This window comes from Etheostoma cragini, chromosome 18 (genome assembly GCF_013103735.1).
Source record: "Etheostoma cragini isolate CJK2018 chromosome 18, CSU_Ecrag_1.0, whole genome shotgun sequence".
NCBI lineage: Eukaryota > Metazoa > Chordata > Actinopteri > Perciformes > Percidae > Etheostoma > Etheostoma cragini.
In genome coordinates this window covers 10,440,096-10,467,468 of record NC_048424.1, presented here as the reverse complement: position 1 = coordinate 10,467,468, position 27,373 = coordinate 10,440,096, and the positions used below count along the sequence as shown (strand labels likewise).

The 27,373-nt window shown below is 40.6% G+C and overlaps 1 protein-coding gene across 11 annotated transcripts in view; it reads left to right on the top strand.

The window, feature by feature from the left end:
* Positions 1–27,373, top strand: part of LOC117961524 (NHS-like protein 1) — a 98,378-nt gene that overhangs the window by 33,656 nt on the left and 37,349 nt on the right. Inside the window, exon 1 of one of the 11 annotated variants that reach the window (XM_034900260.1) lies at positions 6,447–7,922. The exons of 8 other annotated variants lie outside the window; for them this stretch is intronic. In XM_034900260.1, coding sequence (XP_034756151.1) covers positions 7,664–7,922 — 259 coding nt within the window. In that variant the 5' untranslated portion in view covers positions 6,447–7,663. Of the gene's footprint in view, positions 1–6,446; positions 7,923–15,352; positions 15,698–23,226; positions 23,545–27,373 lie in introns of those variants that run through there. 2 more of the 11 variants (XM_034900263.1, XM_034900258.1) reach the window with 2 other exon arrangements.

Sequence of the window (27,373 nt, the reverse complement as noted above, 5' to 3'; positions counted from 1 at the left end):
CAGTAACAACATGTATTATTACCATCTTATATTTTATATTTGTGGGCCCTTATGTAAGAACTAAGCTGGAAAGTCGCAGTATAAAATGCAACAATAAAAGTAAAGACTAAGAAGAGAAGAAGAGGAGTACAACATTTCCAATGACTTTTATGGTTGCTTTAGTTTTTTGTCTCATTAAAGTTAGAAAATATTGAAATATATACTGTGCCAGAGTCCAAGATGATGGTCAAGTATTCAGATAATTATCACATGTAATAAAGAGGAGCAGCAAATCCTCATATTTGAGAAGCTGTAATTAGATAATTTTTAATTTATTTTTTCTAATTGATTAATCACAAACTCAAACATATACAATATATCACATGAGAACAAATACATTAGTAATATCCACATCCAAATTAACTTCAAAGTTCCAGAGGGAATCTAGCACTATCCACCGTCACCAGGGGGCTGGTGCTGTGATACCGGCCCTGCCCTTGGCTGCCCTGCCCCGCCCCCTGGAGGTTGCTAGGCATCTGGCCTGATGGAGGGACTTTATACTGTGCAACTCACTTTTTCCTCTTCCTACTCCTTATCCATTATCATGTGAATTGGTCCCTTTTCTCCTTCCTCCCTAGACTGTTTGATCAAGGTTGAGTTACGTGAGAAAAGGCTTTCTTCATCCGTGCTGATTGCCTGTGTGTGTGTGTGTGGAAATGTATCTTGCTGGTGACTGTGTAGGCTTGCTTGTTCATCCATTACCCTGAGACTCCAAACAGTAATGACTAAGGTCAACCTCACCCCACCCTTACAACCTCCCATCATTCTTAGTGGCAGTTTAAGTGCATCATGCCATCTTTTGAGGTTACTCTATGGACTCTTGTGACCCTATGGGGGCTCAGATGGCTAACTGAGTGAGTTGACACACACACACACACACACAGTCGTGTAGACTCTGTGTGTAGTATGGATACTTGTTAAATATTTCCCTTTCAGACTACACATTACACAACAAAATAATCATCTTATCCCACACACAGAAATCATGTGGTTTCTTTGACAATTTGAAATCCGTAAGAAGAGTCTCCTGTGTATTACTGTCAGTGTAAATGACACATCACCTCCTTCCAAAGCCTCATGGGAGTCTGAAGAGGTTGCTTACACTCTTTTGCTACATTCACTCAAGGTACTAGAACACAATTTTGTTTTTGGGCTCAGCGCTGGTGCTCTTTTTAATCTTATTAATGAATGTGACTGCTGAAGGACTGACAGTAAAGGCAGTTTCAGGTTTCCTATTTAAAAGCAGTGTTGAATGGAAGCCCTTAAAAAAAATTCTCTTCTTAAAGATGAATAAGATAAAGAGCAAGATGCATGGGGCAGTCAGACATTCTGCCAGTGGAGGTGAAGTCTAAGCTCTTGGGTTAAAGCGACCTCAGCAGATAATGTTTGAAGGTAAGAATAGGATGCATTGCACACACTTAGAGAGTTTACTAAAGGAATACTACATCAACTCAATGTCTATGTAAGTCTTTATCAACAGGTCAAAATCACTTTAGTCTTTGTTTAAACTCAGTGCCCTCAGTACATGATCTTATTTCCATTTCCCGCAACATGCCTTGCCTCCACTAGAGTATGTACCACCACAGTTTATTTACATATTGTATGATAGAGTTACGCCAGACTTGCAGGGTCTCACACACATCTGAGACATCTGTGTGAAATTAAGTAAGGGAAATAAATTGGGTCATTTTTATGCCTCTGTGGTGGCGACAGCTGTGGCCACAGGCATTATGTTTGTGTGTTGTCCTTCCATTCACGTGAACACAATATTTCAGGAACGCCTTGAGGACATTTTTTCAGATTTGGCACAAATGTCCCCTTGGACTGAAGTATGAACTGATTAGATTGTGTTGGTCAGGGTCAGTGTCACCTTATATAACATATTTTTGGCCATAACACAAGAATTCCTACGCTAATAATGACAAAATTTCACACAGATGTGTAATAGGTTAAAATTATGAAGTGATGAACATTTTATACACAAAATGTCAAAGGCCGACTTCACATCATAATGTTTTGTGTAAACATTTTTCCGGCCATAACCCAGAAGTGAAGGGGAGATTTGACACCATACTTCACACATGTTTGGATGCTGAGTTGGCAACACTAATCTTGAAACTGTTGATTGTTTAGATCTTCTTTGCTACCGGGCTGAAGATGTGTGCAGAATCTAGGTTTTGCCAAAAAGATACACTTAATACCTTTTCTTAAATTACTCTAAAATACGGTATGTACAGCATGCTTATGCTGGGATACACTACACAGATATATTTGTGTGTGTGTGTGTCTGAGTAAGGAGAAGAGGCCCTCCTCACCCGTTGGTGAAAATCCCAATTACTCTTGTAGGCACCTAATATAGAACATACAGTGTGTGTACACACACACACACACACACACACACACACGCACACACACACACACACACACATACCAGTTGAACATACTTTCCTTAACTTACATTACTTCCCTGAAGTTGTACACTAATTTAAACCATAACAAATGCCTAACTCTGACCCTTAAATCATACTTTAAACTAACTTTGAAAAGAATACCTTTTCAATTGATCTGAATAGGATTGCAGTGAAACCAAATTTGGGAAAACAGGTTGTGTTCACAAAAAGACCAGTTGTCCCCATTCACCAGGTTTGTCAAAAACACACACACACACACACACACACACACACACACACACACTTCCATCAGCTTCCCTATAACTGTCACAGTAAATGTGGAGTGCTGTCTGGTAATAAAAGCCTACCGCTGGGGTGAAGCTGAGCCTCTGTGTTTAACTGGCTCTGTGAATGTGTTACTGCTCAGAGACACTCTGTGAAACTGTACTTACTGGGATCTGGATTTTGGCAGACAGACTCAGCCAAGGCTTTTGTCTTTAGCCTAACCCTAACCCTGTAAAAAGAAAAGAAAAGTGGACTAGTGGATGCACTAAATGCTACTTTTGTGTGTTGGCTGTGAGTTGCATCCAGGTAGCCTTATTTACTATATTTACCCTTTGTGTGACAGTGTCCGGTCAGTGTGTATCAATGTCAAGCGTTGCCAGTCTCTGATGTCTGATTGGGTTACTTGGCAACCAGGTATCATTCCACCATCTCCTGTCTGTGTCACGCAATCGGTGACTGTGTGTGTGTGTGTGTGTGTGTGTGTGTGTGTGTGTGTGTGTGTGTGTGTGTGTGTGTGTGTGTGTGTGTGTGTATGCAACAATGATGATGTATATTTAGCAGGATAGGTCATTTAGTTGCCTTGGTGAGTTCCCCTTCATTCGGAGTGAAATTACAGCATCTAGTTTTTTCAGAGACAGAAGTTTTATCTTCATATTCAGTAGTTTCAAAGAACTGTATCCACATTGTCATCTAGTTTCTGTTTCTTTTTATTCATTTCCTGAATAATTTCCCACTCTGTCTTTTTGATGCAATAATCTTTAATTGTATCTGATTTAATGTAATTTAGTTGTAATTACGCTGATAGCTGATAGTTTAGTCTGTTACTGTCTGGTTTTATGTTCCGCCCCCCTTCTTATCATGTGTGGGAGAAAAGTCTGTTTTAAACAGCAGCTTAATAAGGGTTTCATCTCAGGGAATCCTTTCACCGCTAATAACAGCCCCATGATATTATCACATATTGATCATACTCTGGCTTAGATTACTGTAAACTTGTACTGTTTTCACCACTATAGAAATTTTGCATTTAATACAAACGCTAGAGAAGAAAATGACCAGTAACTGCCAATATACTGTAGATTATATTATTAAAAATGAACATACACCATGCAACATGCACAATCAACCTGAAACACAGCTACATTCTGGGAATTTTGAAATGCCGATTAATTTCCAAGGTCACAGATGCAAAAAAAAAAAGAACATAACGTTTTCCTTCTGTCATAGTTCTTTATTTAAGTTCTCAATAGTATTATTGTATCATTTTGATCAATGACTCAATTATTTATTACTGGTGTATAGCTGATATTCATAAATATGCTAAGTGAGTGATCCAACTGTAAATTAAAGCATTGTCAATTTTTTTTTTTTGTCCGATGCCGTTACTTAATCAGTAGTCATGGTAAACGTTTGAGTCATACAGGCCCTGAGTTTGACCCATGACCAGTTAAGAAACAGACAAAATTCTGATTTTGAGATTGCTCAAAACTAAAACTCGTTTGTTATAACATGATTATACATCCATATTTTAAGGCAAGAAATTACTGACTGTTCTGTTAAAGACCAAGGTTTCATAATTAGGCGAACAGATGAAGTCTAAGACTAATCTTGATATTCTCCCCTGACAAGAAGCAGCCAAACCAAACCTGGTAAATGTCCACTATGCCATTACAGATATCAGGTTGATCATATTGATTATGGTTACTGGTGTCGCCTCTCTTTGTGCAGCATTAAGGGGAAAAAAACAAGGAGATTTATGAAACAGATGCTGACTCCTTATGATGACCTTGTGACTTTTGAACCCCCTTCAGGGGTCATGGTACTAAATGAGCTTTTCTTCCTGAAAAGAGGAAATCAATAGACTAAACTGATCTGTAGAGTTGGGCAATTTATCAATATTGTATCTATTGTGGTATGAGACTAGATATCGTCTTAGATTTTGGACATTGTAATATTATGATACGGCATAAGTAAGTGTTGTCTTTTCCTGGTTTTAAAGGCTGTAATACAGTTGTGTCATTTTCTGCATTCACCACTGTCTTACCACTGACTGTGTGTTATTCTATTATCTATTATTTGCCTTTACCCACTTAGTCATTATATCCACATTAATGATGATTATTTTTCAAAAATCTCATTGTGTAAATATTTTGTGAAAGCACCAGTAGTCAACACTACAATATCGTTGCGGAATCGACATTGAAGTACTTGGTCAAAAATATTGTGATATTTGATTATTTCCATATCGCCCAGCCTTGCTGCTCTGTCTATTTCTTGCATGGTGTTTTTTGCAGATTGTCTTCCATGTAGGCTTGTTGCTATGAACGGAATCATTTTCCTTGTCAAAGCCAGTTAACGTCTTGCCCTTTGCTGTTTTATTTACTGGTTTTCATTTCTACAGTAGAGATTATTGCAGGTTAATTATTGAAGGACTGAAGCCTTATGTGTGTCATCAAAACGGACAAAGGTCTTAAACTGTGTGTGTGTGTGTGTGTGTGTATGTGAGAGAGATACATGTTTGTAAGTTAAGCCAGGACTTCAGTAGCTGTCAGTTGTCCCTTTGTGTAAACAGCAAGTGCTGAGATAGCAGATTTCCCCTCTAAAGGGAAAAAGAAAATGAGGTTGGGACCTGTCAGAGTGATGAAGGTTTACACCACCAGTTTTCTAGGTTTACACTGTATCACAGCCACAAATCTGGAATCAGCTTTCAGCAGTGTAATGGCTCCTCAAAAGTAGGTCCACAATAAGAAGTTATAGCTTTAAATCGGTGTGGAGAAATAAAGTTTCTTCCTTTTAATTTTCTATCTTTGATTTGAATCAAGGTTGTAACAAAGTGAAAAGGTTATGGGGTTACAGAGGCACGTGTGCTTCATACACTTAAATACACACATGCACACAGGCAGCGGTGGTTTATTGTCACACCTTGGTGGTCACACTCCCTCTGCGGTTACACTCGGATGGGAACGCTCCCCCCCCCTAACAAACTTGTAGTTCTCCATAAAGACTTTGTTTTAGCCCCTGAGGGCCTCCGTGTGTAATTTTAGTCTACCTCAGCTATTTGTAGGGCAGCTAAATATGTCTTGTGTAGTGGTTTTACAAAAAGAATATACACCGTTTGCATATTTGTCATAAATCTTTAACACCTATAACTTAGTGCAATCTCTGAAATGTTCGACCGTCTTCATCACCCCGTTATTAAGTCATGTTCGTTGTCGTCTTCAGGTACTCTAAATTTGTTGTTGAACCAGTTCCTTCCAGCACCTAAGGCAGAGTGTAAGTTTACAGGATTGCTGTGAGAGTGTCATAACATATATTTGAATATACAGCTTAGTGCCCTAAACTATCTCAAAATGTAGTGGTTTTAGATGACAACACAACTTGCAATTAGTGCCGCCGGTAACTGCGAGGGATTAAACCGTAAACATTGTGTCTTTTGTCTCAGATAAAGCTCCTCAGAAGCACCTGAGGGGCTACAGGCAACTAGGATAACAAGGAAAGTAAACACAAGGTTAAGTGTGGAAAGAAAAGTGTGAGGGAGGGAAGAAAGAAGCAAAGGAGGGAGGGACGAGTGGTTGCCATGCCGGCAAACGCATTGGATGGGAGGGGCAGAGATCAGGGATCACAGAAAACTGAGGGAAAGAAAGAGGGAGGGAAAGAAGAAGGGACGGGCTGACTCGTATTTCAGCACCGTGGCTACTAGGGTTGGGTGTAACCCTAACCTTATAGTCACAACACCCATAGTCAACTCTCTTAGTCAGTCACACACTGACCAAGACCGGAGTCCAGGGAATCCTCAACAGCGCATACTGCTTATCTGGCTGTCTTTGTGTCACACTACGTGTGTGTTCAGCAGGTGTGGGCTTCCCTTCCTGGTTCTTGCTTTAGCACTTGTGCTCATCAGCTGACTGGAGAGTCAGATCTAGATGGCAGTCAACACCTGGAGTTTTTTCACAACATCAGCGTTCTTGGCGTACTTCTTCCTCATCCACCACTTATAACGACACACCAGGAAATGCGGTCACAACAGAAGAGAGAGGAAGAAGGAGAAAGATTTGACGAGAAGTTGGATGAATTTGGAAACCCTGAGAGGCGTCGTCATCTCTGCCTGCTGGCATCTACACACACACATACCATTCTAGAGGATTTAGAGCTAGTGGCGGGAGGACATCATATGTGAGTGTGTGAGTGTGTATGTAACTCCATCGGGCTGCGAATAGACCCAGGGACGCTGACACCTCTTAACCTCCTGGTCCGGCCAGGCGCTGAGATGGTGCGAGTCAGCTGGTGTGTGTGCTAACAACTGGAGATAACAACACTCAAGAGCACAGAAGGTTGTAAACAACAACCACTGACTTGCAGGGATTGAAAAGTGTTTTAATGTAATTAGGAAACCTCTCTCCACCCTGTAATGCACCACCAAGGACAATTACAGCCCACAGCGAGTGTGCACATATAACTGTGTGTATCTGAGTGTGTGCCGCAGAGGGGTGGTGGTTTTCCAGATTGCTGGATTGCCTAATTACCCCTTTTGGGTTTGGGAATCACGCCCGGAATCTTTAAACACAAAGGGAGAGAAGAAAGGAAAAGATATTATTTAAGTCTGGCTTTTGGCACGTGACACAGAAATTAATGGAAGGAGAAAGAGGGTGGAAGTTGAGACTGTCCAGGTCAGAGTCATGATGTGGATTTGTGTAACCAAAGTAAAGAAAAACTGGGTTATAGCCGAACTTCCTCCTGGAACTAACTTAATACTTAACATGGAATCAGAATAGTTTGAAGTATTTTAGTGCACAGACCTGGATACTGTGTTCAGAAATGTTTGGTATTTCATGATCTGGACTTTGAGTGAATATCCAACAACCAACCTAAGGATCTACATCTGAGCACTATTTTTCCAGGTGGTTTTGAAGATATACAACCTTCCATCTTAGACTTGCTATCCCTGACTAAGGATGAGAGGGGAAAGGAGGGCCGCTTCCTTCCGTAAGGAGAAGCCCGCAGGGCTGTCCCGTGCGCTCAGCTGGCTGAGCGTCTCCAACCTCTCCCGCCGGAGCAAGCGCATCTTCCACAGCCAGAACGAGCTCCACGCCGTCCACAACCGTCAACCGTACTCACACTCACACACTCACCTTCATACTGCAGACAGAGATGAGGAGGAGGATGATGATGGTGATAATGATGACTGGGTGTACCAACCTCAACACAAAATAGGTGAGAGAGGAGAAAGCAATGAAGAGACAAGCTATGTCACTGCTTACTGATTCTGTTTGTTATATATCTTTCAGTATGGCTAGTTCAGTCCACATGGTATCTTTGGCTTGGATGCATCACAAGTTGTCACAATGCCCTGAGCTCATTTGAATGAATTTTTGTTCTTGCTCTCAGCCCGGAAGCCAGTTAATGAGATTGTTTACATGCACAAGCAAAGCAAGAAGTGGGTCATTGTCTTTTTATGACTCCTTGTTCTCCATCTCCACGTCCCTGGCACTTCCTGGTTGCTGTAGGAAAAGAGCAGGAGGTGTCCACCATCAGTGGGACTGTTAGGGGGTAAAAGGGTACTTTGTGTGGGCGAGAGGTAAACAATGATGTGTCATGGGCATGGTGATGTCACAGGCTGGTGCCTGTGTGTGTGTGTGTGTGTGTGTGTTTGTGGAGGCTTGCATAGTTCATCGCTCAGATGTAATACAGTAAAATAATATGTTGTTCTTGCAACATCTTGACTGAGGTAAGAATTCCATTTGTACTTATCTCTTATTACCTTAGGGGTATTATGTTTCCTGATTAGGGATATTATTTATTGATTACTTGTGTGTGTGTACATGAAAGTGTGTATTTGGTCAGTGGTGTCAATAAGACTTAGGGGACAATGGTTGTAACTTTAGCCAAACCATAACCTGAAAATTGAAAGCGACACCGATGCTGCTCTAATATTCTCACCGGTTGTTTTCATTAACTCTGACCCGTCCTGCCGTCGTCTGCAGCTGCCGTAACAGGTCTGTTTCAACTGGACTCACATCAACAAAGCCACTGAGGGATAGTTTGACATCACTCATTCTATTCATACTTTTTAAAATGACTCAGGAATCAGCTTTTAAATGCTTTAAATTTGCTTTGCTAATGGTGCATATTACATAATGTGCGTACCTACATGTTAACATGGGTCTGTGTTCATACGTACAGTTCTTATGCCTTTTAGAGATTGACACCTTAAGTTTCATGATTGTTCCTGTTACTGTAGTTAGTGCTTAAAAGCACGTGGAGCTGTTTAAGCATAAGTTGCCATTTTGTTGCCCCACAGGAATGGGGAGCTTGTTGCTGTTGTCTCAATCCTTTCTGGTCATTCTATCACCTCTGAACCTGCCCTCTTCCTAAAACAGCTCATGGCCGCACGCGGCTGCACATGGCTGGAATGGTTTGAGGTTCTCACATTTTTCCCTGAGTCAAAGGGGAGAAGCTGCAGCCACCATTTTGAATGTCATTATTAATGTTTACCACATTATATCAGTTTGTGTTACATTGGGCTTGATGTACAGTAGATGTAGAACCTTTAATGTTTGTCATTGTCAGATGACTTGCACATGAAGTAAACAGTGATGGTCCTCCGTACAATGTGTACTAACTATTTGTGCATATGCAGAAAAGGTGTCATGTATCTGAGCCAGATCTTTATCTAAATGGACTGTATATAATCTAAGGCACACCTTTTGTTTGTACTGTCAGCCATCATCCTGTCGTATTTAGAATATATCTATCTTTGCTCCATTGTGTAGTTCTTCAATCTAACATGACTTTTTGACACATCATTTTAGGTCCTTAATTTAATAGTCTATAAGGGTTTATTTTCCCTATTGATTATTTGGTAAGAACAGTCAGGTAGCAGATTGAAATTAGTCAATTCCTTGTTAAACCTTAAAGGAAGGAAGGGGGAGTTTTTATTGATTTTGTTGAATTGGAAATGAAGAGATTGCACCAGTGGATTTTTTTTTTTTGACTGGTGCACTCTTGCTAGTATTTTTTTTATTTTTTTTATTTTACTCATCACACACCCTCTTTTTTTCTTTCTTTGTTTCTTTCTCTTTGTCTGTCTGTCACTTTTGTTATATACATATCTAGATATATATACATCTTTTTTTTATAGCTAATTCTACGCTAGGGACAGTGTCAGAGACGGGTCAATTTAATAACTATTCTTTCTCACAAGCATAAATACATACTGTACATATGCACTCTGCACACCACATAGAGGAAACCTCTCATAAGAATACCTCTCTTGAGCCTGGAGTATTTATAACATCTGGATCTGTCTTCCACGTGCCTGCCAGGACCCATAACAAGACGCATGGGCAGTCTCTGTAAATATAGCCCCAAAATGACTGCCTGCGGCTCCAAAACCTGCAATTTTGACGCAGTATCCAGCTCGGCTGGTTGGGTGTTTGCCACGGTTGCCAAGGAAAGGGGTGTGCGAGTGAGTGTTTCCTGGTGTGGTTCAGTTTGACCTTGCTATTGGGAAAACTCTGAACCAATCATGTGTAAGAGAGCCATATGCTACATAAGCTGCTATTGGCTGTCCCGGTGAAGACCTAGCTTGAGGTGGCTTAACAACACTGAGTTGTGACAGGGATCAACACAAAAAGTTATTAAATATCCGGTTTAATAATATATAAAATATGTTAAATTTTACTCAATATAGTCTTTCACCAGCAACTATTTACTTAAATTTACTTAAAAATGTACTGCAGGTGAACAGCGCTCAGTCTCCCAATTCTATTCTATATACTAAAGGTGTGAAGTATGCACTACAAACAGTAAGTATTAAATAAAAAAGAATCAGAGTTGATTGGTATGCATCTTAACCATTCAAGCATCAGGTTGCCCCAATTATTTAATACGTTTTTTAGTTTTATGAGACATTACTTGAACTGTTCCTCCCCTGCACATTTTTTTTTGTGCAATGTGATTTGGGACAACAGTTAAAAATCAAGGGGATTTAGTATGTATATCAACATCTCATATAATCAAAACCTGTAATGCAGGGGGGCACATTTCTTTTCTGATGCCCTACAGGGAAATGTTTTGATTATAAGGCCTGAAGCCTGTAGGCAGCAAAAGTTAAGGAACTGTGAAAAAGAGGGGATTGTGTTGTCACTGATATCTTCCCTCGACCTCCATCAACAATTTGAACTCTTTTTCTCTGACCGTCTCCTCTGTCTTTCTTGCTTTGCAACACATACAAAGACACACAATAACCTGACCCAGTCTTCTCAATCAAATCTATTGATCCTCTTTACGTGGCTGTATGTCTGATCAGTCAAAGGACAGGCACAATGGCTGTTCTGGAGGGCAGTGTCAAGAAATGGATCGGACAGCCGGGCCCCGGGCAGGCTGCTGAGGCCCCTCAGGCTTCCTGAGCCCCTGTGTCCCTGTCTGGAATCAGGGGATCTGAGCTTCACATGCTTACTTTATGGCTACTTGTTGTGTTGTGTTGTGTTTATATTTTGTATACAGCAAGTCACCATATGAAATGAACTTGATGACTCTCGAGTCTAATTCATTGAGATATCCGTTGTTGGCAAGTAGGAGTGCACCGTGTTAACATGCATGTAGGGAGATTTAGGGATTTAGTTGTGTGTTTTATATACCTACAGTGTGCCACTGTTTTTCTGTATTTATTTTTCTAAACCTTCACGTACACATTTAGGGCAACAACATATTAACATGAATATTTACCACACCTTGGCACCCCAGTGTTGCGGCGGCCAGAACCAGAATTGGACCTCCCATAGGCTGTATGAAAATGTCTTTAGGACATATTTGTCTGAGTGAGATGCATTTTGCAATTTTAGAGCACGTTTTTACACACACAGCATGATTATGTACTCCATGTGTAAATCCAGATTAGCAGATGATAATTCGCTGTAGGGGGGACTTGTGATGTATAAACCAGCGAGGCCTCATTAAAAGACGGACATGAAAATCTGGTAATGTGGCCCACGGCCCAGGCCGTATACACACTCCTGCTAGACACAGAAATAGATACGTTTACATACAACATACATGCACACTTAATGTAATGGGGAGGGAAGATGCACGCTTTTTACAGTTTCTAATCACCTTTTTCTTTCTTTCCCTCCTATGTGCTGACATTGTTTTGGTGATTTTCAGGTCACTTTCAGGTCAATTTTTCCTTTTCTGACCCACATAACCTCCTCCTTATGTCTCTAGTAGTTGGTCCCAGATCAGACCTACTGTATGCTGAAAACCACCAAATCCTACCGCTCATCAGTCAACTTGTAGCCTGTATTAAATCGCATTAACTCGTATTTCCTCTTAAAAACCTAATCTCTGACTTGCATCACCCACCTTTTTGTATCATATTGTATGTATAATATTACCTTTTGTATTATGGGATCAAATCTGTGAATGCCCTTACTCGATCATGAAAAGGGAAGGTGGAGGAAAACAAGAGATAATATTTGTGAGCATGGTTTCAGTTTATGAGGGAGTAGAGGTCTAGGGCTTATGTTGTCCTATATGTTGATAGGATGCACTGCTGATGTCCCAACACAATCCAGAGGTGAGAGATTTTAGTCCACATATATGTAGAGGGGATGATCTTTCTCTGTCACCTTTAGTACACATCCAGTCGTGTCTTCTGAGATTTTCAGTTCCTTGTTTCTGTTTATTACTACTGATTACTGTAAAACCTGTTGTAATTGAGAGGTCTGGTTGGCTCAGATTTTTCCAATTCCAGGTTACTTCTCGTTGCGTGTCTAAATGTCTGCGTTATCGTAAGAGTTATGTTTGCTGCAACAAGCTTAGTTCTTATCTGCGTGTGTTATTTAGTTTTATCTTGCACTGACATAAAGCTCCTCGCAGACCGTAACAACATGTTGTGTTTGTACTGCACTGGATACAATAGAAAATGTGCAGTACTCTGAGTCAGATAAATGGTGACTAATATTTAAGATGAGATACTGTAATGGGGCCTTTGACACAATCTGGCCCTGCTGATATTGTTTTATTCATAGACAAAGACTGTATTTTGAAGAAAGTCAACAGTGGTCAGTTGGAATGCCTCAGGATGCATCTTTATGTCCTGTAGTTTCAGTATGAGACGGCAATTTAAGCAGAAGACCTGTTACCATGCAGTCCAGTGCTGAATTGTCTGTTAGGAAGAAAAGAAGGGGATTTACATTATATTATGCTGCTAATACATAATTTTCAAAATATATAAAATAATACAACCAAAATGATGCATGAACATGACATAAAGAATATAAAGCATAATAACCGATTAAAAAAAATACTGTAAGTGTAGAATCTTTTAATCGTTTCTAACTTAAATGAATAGTGTTTTTGAGTTTTATGATTACAATTTGAAGTTAGCAAAATTTTCTTTAGCCAAGTTTTTATCCAAATGAATTTTTGCATGTGTTCATCTACTTGTGTTGTAGGAATATCTACAGTAGATAAACAAAAATATCACATAAATGATAAATGACATTTTTCTTAACATAATAGGTTAAGAGTACGGTAGAAATTCCACCTCTCTGCTTTTACCACTTCAGCTTTGTGAGAGCAGACCTCAAGTGTTTCTTCACGGCCAAGGGTTTTGTGGTGAAGGTTATATAGTTAAGGCCATTTTGGATGAAGCAGCATCCAATTAAGGTGGAGGTTTGGTGAAGTCAGGTTTTATTGTCTGGTCAGGTGGGTCTATTCAGGCATTCGCGTGTGTTTTTAATTGTTGATTATTTCCAGGGTTGGGTTTTTGTGGCATTCTCGTTTTATGCACTCAACCTCGCAGAGTGGCTCCACGTCACTCATACTGTATAACACACACACAAACACAAACACAAACACACATGAACACTCACACTTGGATAGTAGTACTGCTGTTACATTGCTTTATTGTACTTTCAACGCTGCTATTTGGACTCTATTTTATCCTGTTTTTAGGAGCCTCTATGCAGAGTTTACATATCATACCCTACAAAAATAGCTGCTTTCTATACCAACCAGTGTAGTATGTCTCAGTGTCTAACATACTGTATAATAATAGAAAGTCTTACCTAAGTATCTCCATCAGGTCTATGATAAATACCTAATGTAAAGGATTATAACCCAATGTATAGAGAATTTAAATGTCACTGTAAGATTTTATCATGCGTTATGATGCAAAGATTATTGTGGTTACTTGTTACAATTGCTATAATTACTTTTAACGGTTTACATGAAAGGTCATAGTGTTGTAAACATGATAGTGCTAAACTATAATGAATGGAGCCAAAACAGCTTATAAAGTAGTACACCCTATATGTTCTGTATATTGACTTTGTTATGTGTATCTATAATACATGATTGATAATGGCTTCAGAACAGAAGTGAATGCAAATTAAACAGCGTTACTGAGTTTTACATCACTTCCAATAAATTAGTTGCGATTAGAGGCTGTCACCAGGTGCCCGGGCACGCCGAGGTGGTGACTCACCTGTTTCAGAGATGTTCTAATCAGTTAAAGAAGTGTTGAATAATGAATGAAACCTGCACGCCCATAATAAACTAGCTCAGTTTATTGGTACATTGTTGCTTGTTAAATGGGTATTGACTGGTTTTTACCTTCTTTTTTTAAGCTTTACTAAGCAGTAACCAACTGTGTTTTTGCAGAGTAAGAGAAATCCACTAAAGAGCCTCATTGGAAATCAATGGCATTTTGTATTCTGTTAATTAGCCTGGAGTACGCTAAACTTTGAGTTGACACAGTAACTGTAACTGTCTATGGTCGCTGTGTTCAGATTTTGGCACCCCACATAAAACAAAATCCTGGATTGCTACTTTTCCAACAAAAAAGCCGACTTGTTTTTCTACTTCTACTTGCTTTCTAAAATCTGCTCTTAGCTTCTGCGTGATTTTTTTCCTCCGCTTTTATTTATTTATAAATTATCATTTCATTGTCATAGTAGTATTGTAATGGCATGGCACTAAAGCCCAGGCAAGGCCTATGTACTCTTTTCTCAGTTTTGGTAACATACAGTAAGAACGGCTACTGTTGTACTCTTTGAGTTGAGCAAGATAGAAGCAGCAACTTGACATCCAAAAGCAAATGCTATTTGCCAGCATGTCACTCTCCCAATTCCTTGTTTTGCTGCTGGTAATTCAGAACAGGCAGCGCGCAGGGTTTGGGATGCACCAAGCTTGTAGCTGCTCCTGATAACAAACAGTTGAATTGGGAGGATTAGAGCGATTATAGTTGATCAGCGCACAATGGATCGACCTCAAGCCAGGGCCCCCTGCCTTCCTCTAAACTGCTGACTTCCCAGATTCTCTACAATCACAATCCTCGATGAGGCTCGTGCCCTGTGTGTGTTCGTGTAATTTGATTTTTCAAAAATGTAAACAAGATAATCATTTTGGTTGAATTAATTTACATACTAAATACAATTATATTTATACATATGTGTGTTAAGTATCTGCATGAAGGACACCAATAACGGGTGGACAGCAGCTTTAAAAGTGTGAGATTGAGGCTGGGCTTCTGGCTCTTCCTCTTGCCAACACTGATGGGGCGGAGAGATGGGGGGGGGGGGGGGGGGGGGGGGGGGGGGGGGGGGGGGGGGATTGTCAGTTTTGTACTGAGACACTCACAGATGCAGTGAGAGAGACGAGAAGCAGCGTGAGGGGGTCGAGAAGCAGTTTTCTTCCATGTAGAAGTTGGCTAGCTGCCACTCACAAGCGTGTGTATGTATGTATGTGTGTGTGACGAGAAAAAGAGAGGTAAGGAGATGGCGAGAGAGGCACCGTGTAAGAGGAGTGTATGTTTCTGGATCTGTGCGTCTGTGTGTGAGTGCCTTGACCGAGCTGTGTAGAGAAAGAGAGGGAAAGGGGGAGAGGAAAGGAGGTCTAGAAAGTGGAAAGCCAGGAAAGAAACCGGCATTTGTTTCTCGTAAAGAAATGGGGATTTAAGTGAAAAGCCATGTTCTGTCTGAAAGGTAAGTGTGTGTACATTACATGCATGTGTTTGCATCACCCCAGTGTGGGACTTCTTCCGCAGACTTTCTGGGACAAAGAAAAGTTAAACTCCATTTGTCTCCTCTGTGTGGAAAGTAATCTCGGTCACAGAGGTTTCCTCCTACACAATATCCTTCCTCATGTGTTTTTCTTTAGTTCTCTCTTTAATCATTTCTTCCTTTGTTCTTTATTTTCTTTCTCTAAATCATTCAGGTTCACTGACTTTGAGCCTTACTCTCCTTTTTTACTCTGTCGATTTGCTTTTTGATTGCTCTTCTTCTCAGTCGCTCTCTAATTCATCTTTGATTTTGGGGAAACAGGCAAATGGTACCAATATTGAAACCTTTATTTGCAACTCACAATATGAACTTTAAATTTGCTCTACTGTGGAGTGTTTATTACCGGAGACGAGTGACGTGTTTGTGTGTCTGAGTATGTGTTGTCCTCAGTAACAGCTGGCAAAGCTGCAGTTGCTGGGCTGCTGTCCTGCAGAGTGTAGCCATGTGTTGGCTATTACTTGACTGACAAATTGAGATAAGGGAAAAACGGGCTGCTCTCTTTTTTTTTCAATCTCATTTTGCGTTTTTGTGTCTTCTCACATGCTCTCTGTTTCTTTGCTTGGCTATGTTGCAGTATACTTTATGCTCAATCTATGACCGCACAACTCTGTAATGACTTCACCATTCGCTATGGTTTATGAATGAAGACATGAAGTTGTCCAGTAGATGATATGATGCTGTTGATCTAAAGGAAAACAGCAGCTTTGGTGTTGGCAGCAGGAGATTGGCTTCCATTGCATTTCGTCTTCTTTGTTTTTGTCGAGAAATTCTGACATCTTGATGCACTGATGTAAGAACATCATGGTGGCATTTTCATCATGGATCTCACTGAAAACTTAAACTTCATTCCTGTGATTTTGAATATCATGAATTGTGAATAAAATAAAATAAAAATATTTTTTCATCATTTCTGTAAGTATACAGCTTTTAATTTGTTGACCAGCTGTCATTTGACATGTTTAGTTGTTTTGAAGAATAAACTAAACCAGCAACAGTCAGACTACATTATATTACACAAAACAAACTCCCAAAAACTCCAGGCCAGCAGATGCAATAAAATGAAGAACATAATGGTGCTCAGCTGCATCTTACTAAAAGGTCTAAACTGCTCTTATCTCAGAAATGTGGAGATCATCCCACACTTTTTGTAGCCTGAAGAGTTATGGCTTCCAGAAATGAGGTAATATAAATTGAACACTGCAACTATTTTTGGCAATATTCATCAGCTTTAGGCAGTAATTTATCTTTTCAGTTACTGTTTGACTCTGATCTAAATGAAGAGAAACGGATATGGGGGTTGTTTTGGAGAAAATTCAGTTTTGTTAAAGGAAGTAATGTACCATTTTAAAAATCGATGTCCAGAATAACTTGGTATTCTTGACTATGTGTGCTTAATTATGACCAACCAACCAGTTGTATGGTAGACGGAAGGTCTTGAACTGTGTCATATTTCTTCTATTAGTTTGGGTTTCCAGCTCCAAATGATATACAAACTGACCCAAATACTGGGCATTACATTAAACACTGTGAATCCACTGGGTAGATTACTCTACATTGGATGCCAGTTACAGAATGTCTGCTTATGTTATGATTTAAACAAGTCCCCTCAGTACTGGGTGCCAACTCTGGGCAGATGTGACACATTTTCAGTCCATGTTTCTTTACATCCAGCTGTGGCCAGAGTGGATTCTCATCTGTTTTGACCACACATTCATTCCCCCTACTCTCCTGCAGTAAAGCCTTGCATTTTAATGCAAGCTCTTTACTAGCCAGCCAGACCACTTGGTGTGGCTTTTGCTATGTTACATAAGTTATTTCTTCACTCAATAAGAATATGTTAGCCCAGAGAGGAGACATTCGATGGGCCTGGGATTAGTTGGAGTAATTTTGCAAACTTCGTTCTCACTCAAATTGAAGGTTTCCTGCAGTGTGAGTGGTAAAGAAATGCGTACTTTCTGTCTATGTTAGTGAATGTAAGCCTTGTCAGGCAAATTTGTTTCAGGGAATACATCCAACCTTCTTGTTGTGAGGTCTGTTAAGGGCAACTTGGGCCATGTCCAATCTGGAAGAACATGTCGTTAGTGGAACTTGGTGCAGTGTTCCCCGCCCGGTATGTTCTCAACCACTCTGATTTTATTCCATTCAGTGTGAGCATTATATTTATTCAGATGTTTTGGTTGCAAACAGCAGTTGAGGAAGAATTGCAGATGTGCTGACATACACACACAGATGCTTAGTTGATAAAGCGTGTGCACTTGGAAGCCAGAAGCATCATCTAGTTTAAATTAGTTTAATGTAATTAAGTCTTAATTAGTGTCTTTTTGTTGAATAGGATTAATCCTACTCAACACAGTAGAGTATGAAACGATTAATTGTTTAATCAATAGAAACTATCTCCAACTACATATGTTGATCATTAATAATTTAGGTAATTTTTTTTAATGGCACATTTTTACTCTGTTCCTGCTGTAAATGCACATATGTGTGTGTGTGTGTGTGTGTGTGTGTGTGTGTGTGTGTGTGTGTGTGTGTGTGTGTGTGTGTGTGTGTAAAAAGCACCAAGTTTGCAGCCATAGCACCCAGTGAGACATAATTGAGTTTATCTTATCTGCATCTTATTGTATTGAATAAGGCTTAGCTTTGAACATTTGGAAGTAATTAAAGATATAAATAACATAATAGCATGATGTGATTTTGTTAGCTGAGAAAGTTAAAACACTGCAGACATGCATTGCTGATTTAATATGAATTCTTGCTGAGTACAAGCTCTGACTTGCTGAGAGCATGATAACCAGACTACAGTTATATCATAGCTGTTACAGGATTAACAGAGTTAACTAGTGATTGCTGATATAATCTGTTGCTGGCAAAGTTTGTCATTTTAAGAGGCAAAAGTGACGTTCAACTTCAGATAGAAAAAGCTGTTGTCCACAACCTGAATGTCCACAGTATACCTATTTCAGCCTGATGTGTTGGCCTTTATGTGTATGTTCTGCTGCTACGCTTATGCTATGCTGAATTATGTTTTGAACATGTATATCTTTGATTGAAAGAAAATACTGATTATATAGAATAGAGATGTTTTCAAGCATCTGTACTGTATATGCGGCCTGCTTGTGTGTGTGAATTGAATTCCAGGAATGTGTGTGTATGAGTTCCACACACTCCTGGGAAGGCAGAAGGAGCACAGTGGTTTTTCACAGGCCGCCGTGTTAGATATGGCCCTCAGGGCACTGACCCACATAGCTATACGTGTAAGCCTATACGTATTTACTTACTTATATTTAACCTCAACTCCTTCATGGTATTTCACTTAGTATTCTCCCCACCTATATGGCACCTACACATCATAGATTAGAGACAGGACTTTGGGAACTACAGCACTGTTGTGGACAAAAATGGGTTAGTGGTTATGATCAGTTTTTAATCTGAAATATTTATCTCTATTAAGTAAAGCAAATATTTAAGATTATTGCCGTGTTTTGCTTCATTTAAAAAAAAAATCAACTAGTTCTTGTCAATAATTCTGTGTTCAGTTCAATCTTTCCATATTGGCATATGTGCTACCCAAGCCGCAACCTTCAAGGCTGAAAAATTAAGCCAAGGCGGAAGTGCCAAAAACTGCAGTTCACGGCCACTCGAGGCTGGCTCCTCCCCAGGAGTTAATCCCCATAGACCCGATGTTAAAATGCTAAACTTTACAGCAGAAATAAACATGTTTACTGCCTGCTATAAAAAACGTTTTGGTCTCTATATCTAATTTTCCCCTTCTTGACACAGGGGGTGATTTATTTTTTATAACTCACCCATTAAAATTATATTAATTATATCAAGTATATTAATTAAAGGTGTTCCGCTTTAAGTGACTGGTGGCTGCTGTTACAAGAGGTGAACGTAGTCTCTAGGCTTCATTTGGCCTGCCTCAGCTCCATTCAGTTCCACCTCTTGGGCATTTACTGCTTCAAGTAGAATATTTGCATGGGTTTACATTACTGGTGGGGACTCACTGAGCCTATGCAACTCGATAAGACCATGATATTTTGGAGATAGTTGCCAAAAATCTAAATCATGTTGCTGTTTTTTAGGAAGCAAGCGTAACTAACAAAGTTTTGACCCCATTAAACTTCCTTCAGCCCCTTAATAACCAATGCACCTGAATGTGCTTTGTGTCTGGAAATACTTTGACCCCCTTAACCCAAGGCTGACCCACTACCTGCCCTCTGGCCCTGTGGGTCGTGGCGTTGATGGATGTTCTCACACTCGTTGTGGCAGGCTGCTTATCTCCAGTGGAGGGGAAGAAAAGTGCAGGGGTGACAGGAGAAAGGTGTTGAAATGTAGACAGCAAAATAAGTGTTTCCAGTGTGGCTGGATTCTAAATTCATTTAAAAAGCTATTTGCCAACATCAGGTTTGAAATAAATGCCACAACATGGGTAAATATTGGACCTGTAGCTTTGAACAGTAAACTTATCTTAATAATACTTGTATTCAATTGACTTTCTCCATGTATTGTACATTTTTGCATTAGTAAATAATGCAAACTTTAAAAATGTCATGGGACTTTAAGAGGAAACTCTGAATGAGATGTTGACCTTTGTCAAGACCTCAAACTTTTCCTAGAGAGGACAAGATTTCTGATCTTGATAGGTAAACAATAGACTCCAGTGGACCCCCCCCTCCCCTTTCCATTAAAGGCCTAAAAATGCCCAAAAATATAATCTAAAAAAGAAAAATAGCTTTTTGGGAAATTTAGGCTAATGTTGGAGTCAGAAGAGGGGGCCTTACAGTATTTCTTTAGTAGGAAAACAGCTGTGGTGTTTCCAGGGACAATGCTGGAAAAGTTTTGTTGTGGGTGAAGTTTGAAAAAGACAATGGCTGACTCCCTGTGGATGATCGAATGACTTCCCCAGACAGAGGACTAACTCAGCTTGCAGGTGCTCCTATTAATCCATTCAGACCTATGTATCCATGGTTACCATTGTCCCTTCCCTAAAGCCTTCCGCTTTGCTCTCCCCCACACACAGCCTATGTGTACATGTGAGTATACAATAACATAGGCATAGGAACGTTTGTGTGTAAACACATATTGATACAAACACAAAATGCACTACCCCAGCTTTACCTGGATGTTGCACTGTTAAAAAATTGGGTAGACACACACACACACACACGTCCTGACTAGTAATAATCCCTATTCATGGGCAGTGGTCTGTGAGAGTCTGACCGCCATGCATACTGGGTCTGGGCAAGACCTGAACATTCACAGCCAACTGAGACACACATCATATGCGTTCTGTATGTGTGTATTCACACACTCAACTGTCACCACCAGAAACACACATGCTTACCTGGTAGTAGAATGCAATTAATGTATGTTAATGTGTGTCACTGTAAAAATGCATCCTTTTGTGATGTTATGACGCTGTCATGTTTGCAGGTCTGCATGACTATTCAGCCCCTGATGTTCTGTATGACCTAGGGTGTCTATGTGTTTGTGGATTTGGAGCAACAACAGTGTTAGTGCAATTTAGGCCACAGTTTGAATCTTTTGGCTTGCCCCATGGGCTATGCGTGTCCTCACTATGTGTGTGTGTGTGTGTGTGTGTGTGTGGCTTTGGTTTTCGTAATCAGCTTGTGTGTTTGGCTGAATCACAATTCTGTGGAAATTATAACCATGGGTAATAGCTGTTTCAGCCTCTGGCTGTCTGCTGAGGCTTTGGCAGGATAATGGTCTTCCTATTCCCCCAAAATTGCAATGTGTTTATGAGTGTTCTTGCACTGCGGCCAACAAATATTTTTGTTATAGAGTTATCTGACGATTACTTTTTTGATCAGTCTATAAAATTTCAAGGAATTGGGGAAAAATGTCTATCCCAATTTCCCAAAATAAACGTGACTTTTCAACACCTCTGTGTTGAAAAGTCACACTGGTGTCACACTGGTGTCTCCGTGTTGTACGGCACAGGTTTTAATCACCACCAGAGGGCGACATTTGCTTGAGAATTCTCAAGTATTTCTTGCCCCCGCTAGTAGGTTAGTCTGAAGTTCTTACCACTTGTGACTACTCTCACCCTGTGTGTGTATCTTTGTTTGCTGCTTATTTTACATCTGTCTGTGTTAGGGTTTCAGGATATAACTCTTAGTCCATTCTTGCTTCACTCAGTGCTCCTCTATTAGTTTGGCTCCAATTAAACTCATCAAAACTTTGTATCTTGTAGGTGTTTTAGCCACTTGAAAGAACTAGGTTGCGTATGTTTTCAGCTGGATCTCTGTACTTGGTAACACCAGTCAGGGGAGGATATCTTAGGCAGTATGTTGATATTTGCCGCACACGCAGCTTTCTTCACACTTAAGGTTGCGTCATCCAAGTTACCCAGCTGATGCATATCACGAAGTCTTCTTGAACTTCCACACATTTTAGCACCGGAGGTGATGTAGTTAATTATTTATAGCCTGATGTCCATCTGTGATGTGATGTGATGTGTGTGTGTGTGTGTGTGTGTGTGTGTGTGTGTGTGTGTGTGTGTGTGTGTGTGTGTCAGAATCTCAGGCTAGGGACGGATAATCTGGGTTTACAGATTAGAACAGCAGCGCTGAGGAGCAGAGGGAGGAGGAGCTGGGAGGAGAGGTGAGAAGAGGCCATGTGGACACCACAGGGCAGTGCGGGTATTCTGTCTCAGATGCATGGACAAAGAGGGAGCAGCATGTTCTCAGACACGGCAAACTTGTCTGAACTCTCTGTTGGAAGATTAAACCTTATCTCTAATTTACCAAATGAATGCGCTCACCATCTTTGGCCATGAACTGGTTTCTTCACACTTTGTTGATGCTTCTCGGTCATTGCAAAGGATAGAACAGCATTTAGAAGAAAAACATGCTTTACCACAGGTATTTCCAATAATGCAATGCCCTTTTCATATGATTTATTTTTCATTTTTTGAAAGTTCTTGGTCATTTTTGGGGTCAGAATTCTTGTTTTTTGCAGTCTGCCTGACGCCTGACTGAGAGTCATGCAGGATTTTTAATAGCCTTATGCTGCAATAGTTCTGTGGAATATTTGTTCTTGAGTTAAATTTTGTAATCCAACACTGTGCACAGCCTTCCTTTGTCAGGCAAATCAATGCAAGTCAATAGGATCCCCTGAGGGAGGGAGAGGAAGGACAAAAACAGTAGGAGGAGAGAAGAGGAGACGCAGGGGGGATTGGGTCCCCTGTTGGTTGCAAAAACCTCCAAACCCCCGTCCTATCTTTCCAGAAATAGAGGGGGAGGCCTAATGAGGGTTTGGGAGCAAGAGGGGAGGTCTCCCAGAGTCACCCCTCCATCTCACCACCTCAAGTGCTTGTCCAGAGAGAGATTGGGTTGTGCTAAAGAAGGAGGAGGAGTTGAGGAACTTTGGTCCTGGATAGCGCAGGGGAGGGTGGTCTTTGGGGGGTGGGGGGGTTAGATCTCAGCAGGGGATGATCACATACATGCACTGCCTCGCTTCGAAGCCAGCGGTCAGCTGCTTGCACAGGGCCTGCTATGAGGACTCCCCTGGCAAGAAACAAACTCTGTGCTCCTTCCTGCCCGCCAACAAGATGGGGAACAGCTTCCAGCCCCCAGCCTTCCCGAGCCCCAGGCCCGCCAGGTCAGAGGGCTGTCTTCGCAAACGTCTGCTTTCAGTGTCAAAGGTCCATCAGAGGCCAGACTCTCTCTGGACACCCAAACCACTGCTTGGACAAATCATCAAAGGCTCATTGGGGAAAACACAAACCTTCCAAGATGGCAAAGGTACAGATTAGAGAGCAGAACATATTTACTATTGTGGAGTTTGTTAGTTTGAAGTTGGAACAAACAAACGTGTGTGTGAGTGTGTGTGTGTGTGTGTGTGTTTGTGTGTGTGTGTGTGCGTGTGCGTGGTCTAAAGCTAGAGCTTCCATGTCTTACATTGACCATACCTACTTTAGAGTAGGACTACCCAAGTGGCAGTCTCTGTGAGCCTCTTAGGAAGACTTAGCAGACTTAACGTGACACCATATTGCCGTTTTGCTACAGTAATAATTGTGGTATTTTTTTCCTGACTGGGAAACAAGCTCATGCTTCAAAGAGAACTTAAGTTAACTGTTTGTAGGTAGTGATTATATGCTGTGTGTCAAAGTCCCAGGGAGTCATGACACATGCGGCGGCAGCTTTTCCCAAGCCGAGCTTTGTCTCTTCTTATTAAGTGATTTCCATCCTCTTGTATCTGAGTGATCTAGGCCATTTGTCTGCAAGTGTGAATCCTTCTGTGGGTGTGTGGGTGGGGGTGTGTGTGTGTAGGTAGGTGTGTGTGTGTGTGTGTGTAGGTGTGTGTGTAGGTGTAGGTGTGTTATGCTGGCTGTCTTGTGCACCATCTATACAGATTGTGGCTTTATGACCTCGGAGACCTTTGGCGAGGCTTCAGGCAAGATGACCCTCAGAGAAAGGCTTTTAATAATATAGTCACTAATGCTTTTAAAAATGACCTACCATATTGCGCATTAGCTTAGTTATTGTCTGTGAAATCAGCATTACATCATGTTTGTGTAGGGATATTATGTATCTTTTTTGTTGGATACATAATTATAGACTTCCCTACTATGCATGGACATGTGTTTGAGCATGCATTTATTCACTCTCCCATATACATACATAGTAGATGCAAGTATTGTCAGCCTTCTTGTGTGTGCATGTGTGTCACATGGAATGTATTCCCAATGCCGATGTGCATGCTTGCATCCAGACCATGCATCACTCTCTTTTGGGACATTAGGACTTCATAACTCCCATGGGTGGCCACCCCTGGGAACAAGACACAATAGCTAGCAGCTGGAGGTGATGGGCCAGGCTGGCAGGGAAGTGTAACAGAGCTGACAGTAAAGGGGTGATGGAGCTGACACTGCAGGGGTTACAGAGGTGACCCACTTTCACCTCCGTCACAACATAAAGGAGCCATCAGGGAGATAAGAGAGAATACTGAAAGATGTGACAGGATCTGTCACAAGATAATTATTTATTTACAAAAGTACTCTAGGATTTGACATTATAGTAATTAAAAGGGTTTAAAATGCCAGTGGTCCACAAAAATTCTTAGAAAAAAAGCAAAGCCAGGGCTTAGACATACTTTTTCTTCACAGCACGACTTCTGTAACTTCTGTGTGTGTGTGTGTGTGTGTGTGTGTGTGTGTGTGTGAGTGTGTGTCTGTCTGTGTGTGTTCTGCTTTTGTTGTTAGTCCATATTAAGGCTTTGCCTATCCGTTTACTTTATTAACTAATTTCTAATGTCTTTCTACATGTGTAAAAACACCAAAATCCTTATTCATTCGCATTTAGCTTAACAGTATGCTGCCAGACAAGTGCCGCCCGTCCCTCCTGCTTTGGCTAACACGTCCTGACAGCTCAAGATGTCGCTTTCCTGGGTACAGTATTGTCTGGACTCTTTATGTTGAATCAACCTCCCAGGCACCCTGGTTTCATGCACCGCTGAACAGACGACCGTCAAACACCCAAACACTCTCAAATTGGAGTTTTGCTAATGCGTCCTTTGTGTGCATTTTTTTTGGTTTTCCTGTAAGCATGCAGCTCATTCTATCTGCCTTGCGTGCTTTATATTTTCACACTGTTATCTTTCTGTTTTTCAAATATTTACATACATTTTCTTTTTCTTACAGTAGATTTGAAATGGCAAGGCTTTTTTTCTCTATTGGTTTCTACCCCCTATACTCCTTTTATTTTATATCCGTTTAGTGGTGGAGCAGGTGTTCCACCGGATCCCCCATAATCCCTTGGTGGGAAGGCAGGTTCAGCGATCGACCAATCAGTGCCAACAGCTCCCAAGGGAAAAGCACCTGAGGGAGGCTGGGCTTGTAGAATAACTAGATGAAGCCAAATTAAATGGATTGGCCGCATTTACGTGGGGAAGGGCTGCTGAAAATCAGTTAGAGTAATTTAATTGTGGTAGTGGGAATGAGGAGGGGTTTGGTCCTCGGACTCAGCTCTTTGTCATTGTCTCCTTTTCAGTGTTTCTTCCATTCAAACATTTCCCATCTTTTCAAGGCGATAAAACTCTAGACAGTCAATTTGAGGGAGGCTCTAAAGTTTCAGGTTCTACTTTCAGTAAAACCACCCTGCACTAAAAAGGTATGCCGTCATGGTACTGTAGGTAGAATATGTCCCATTAAACAAAGTTATTCCCTCACACACCTTTCATAACAACACAGTGAGATTGGCTTACACGTTCACTCAAACACCCAAACATAGAGGAGTAAAGACAAGTACACACTTAATCTTGAATATGTATGAAAAAAAACAATAGCAGGTTGGAGTTGGCAGAACAATGGAGTAGAGAGCATGACACAGCTTAATGAGATGAAGAAAAGAAGGGGACTTCTCGCACACTTTCGGGAATTGGGGGTTGGGGGTTGCATGGGCTCATTCAACTGTAAAATGGGTTAAGGCTCTGTTTTCCTTTAAAGGAACTCTGTCTGTCTCAATCTCTTGCTTTTCATCTTCATAGCCTGTAACCCTGTTTGTGTCTTTGTGAATAAGTGCATTTCTGCTTGTCGTCCATTTTTCAACTCTAAATCTCAAAGTTAAAGCAGTCCAATCCCCATCTTCCCCGTCAACATTCATTTGGTTAGGAGATAAAGGAGGTGAAGTGTAATCAGTGGCTGTAGCTAGCTGTGCAGCCAACAGATTGTTAAAGGCCTAATAGGTAATGGCTGGCTGGTGATTGGCTAAACGGGTGCTCTTTCATCATGTGTGACCAACTAATGAAGTTATCACTGACAAATATTGGGAGGTAATTTAGTTTTGTGTGTGTGTGCATCCTGGTGACTCTGTGTTAGTGTATGTTTTCATATATTGTTTTGTGTGTTTCACATATAGTACTTTCTCTATTGACTGAAGGTTGTCAGAAAATAACAAATCCCTAAATATTTATCTAGACCCTGAGGTGAAATTGCTTGTTTTGTAAGACCAGCAGTCCAAAACCCAAATGTATTAAATGTCACATCCTTAGAGCAAATCCTTACATTTTAAAAGCTAAAACCACAGAAGGTTTGGCATTTTTGCTTTAAAAATGACCATAACAATTAATAGACTAAACGGTTGCAGGTTAGTTTTCTGTCCATCAGATATTTGTTCCACAATCTGATGTCACACATAGTGTTAAAATAGCGTGTGTATGGATATTTCCAGGAAGTGTGTTTGTTGTTTGCTTTACAAATTATAATAAGACAATCTGGTCAAAATAAAAGTGTGTGTCTGGGCTCAGCTGGCTTTTGGTTTGGGAGACTGGTAGTGATGGAGAAGGAGAGTTGTGAGTCAAGCAGAACCGTGTTTATTTCAGAAGGGATCAGGTGTAAGAGAGCCTTGCAGCCCCATATGTGGACAATTGAGTTTGACTTAATGGTTTATTATCACATGGGGACAGATAATTACTTGAATCTACAGAGACATTAATCCTTCCATTGACCAAATGTGTCAGAGCTGAGGAAGTAAATACAGGGAGCTTTAAAACAGCAGTGCACTGGTTGGTTTTGATAATAATTATTATAATAATAATAATAATTATTATTATTATTATTATTATTATTATTAT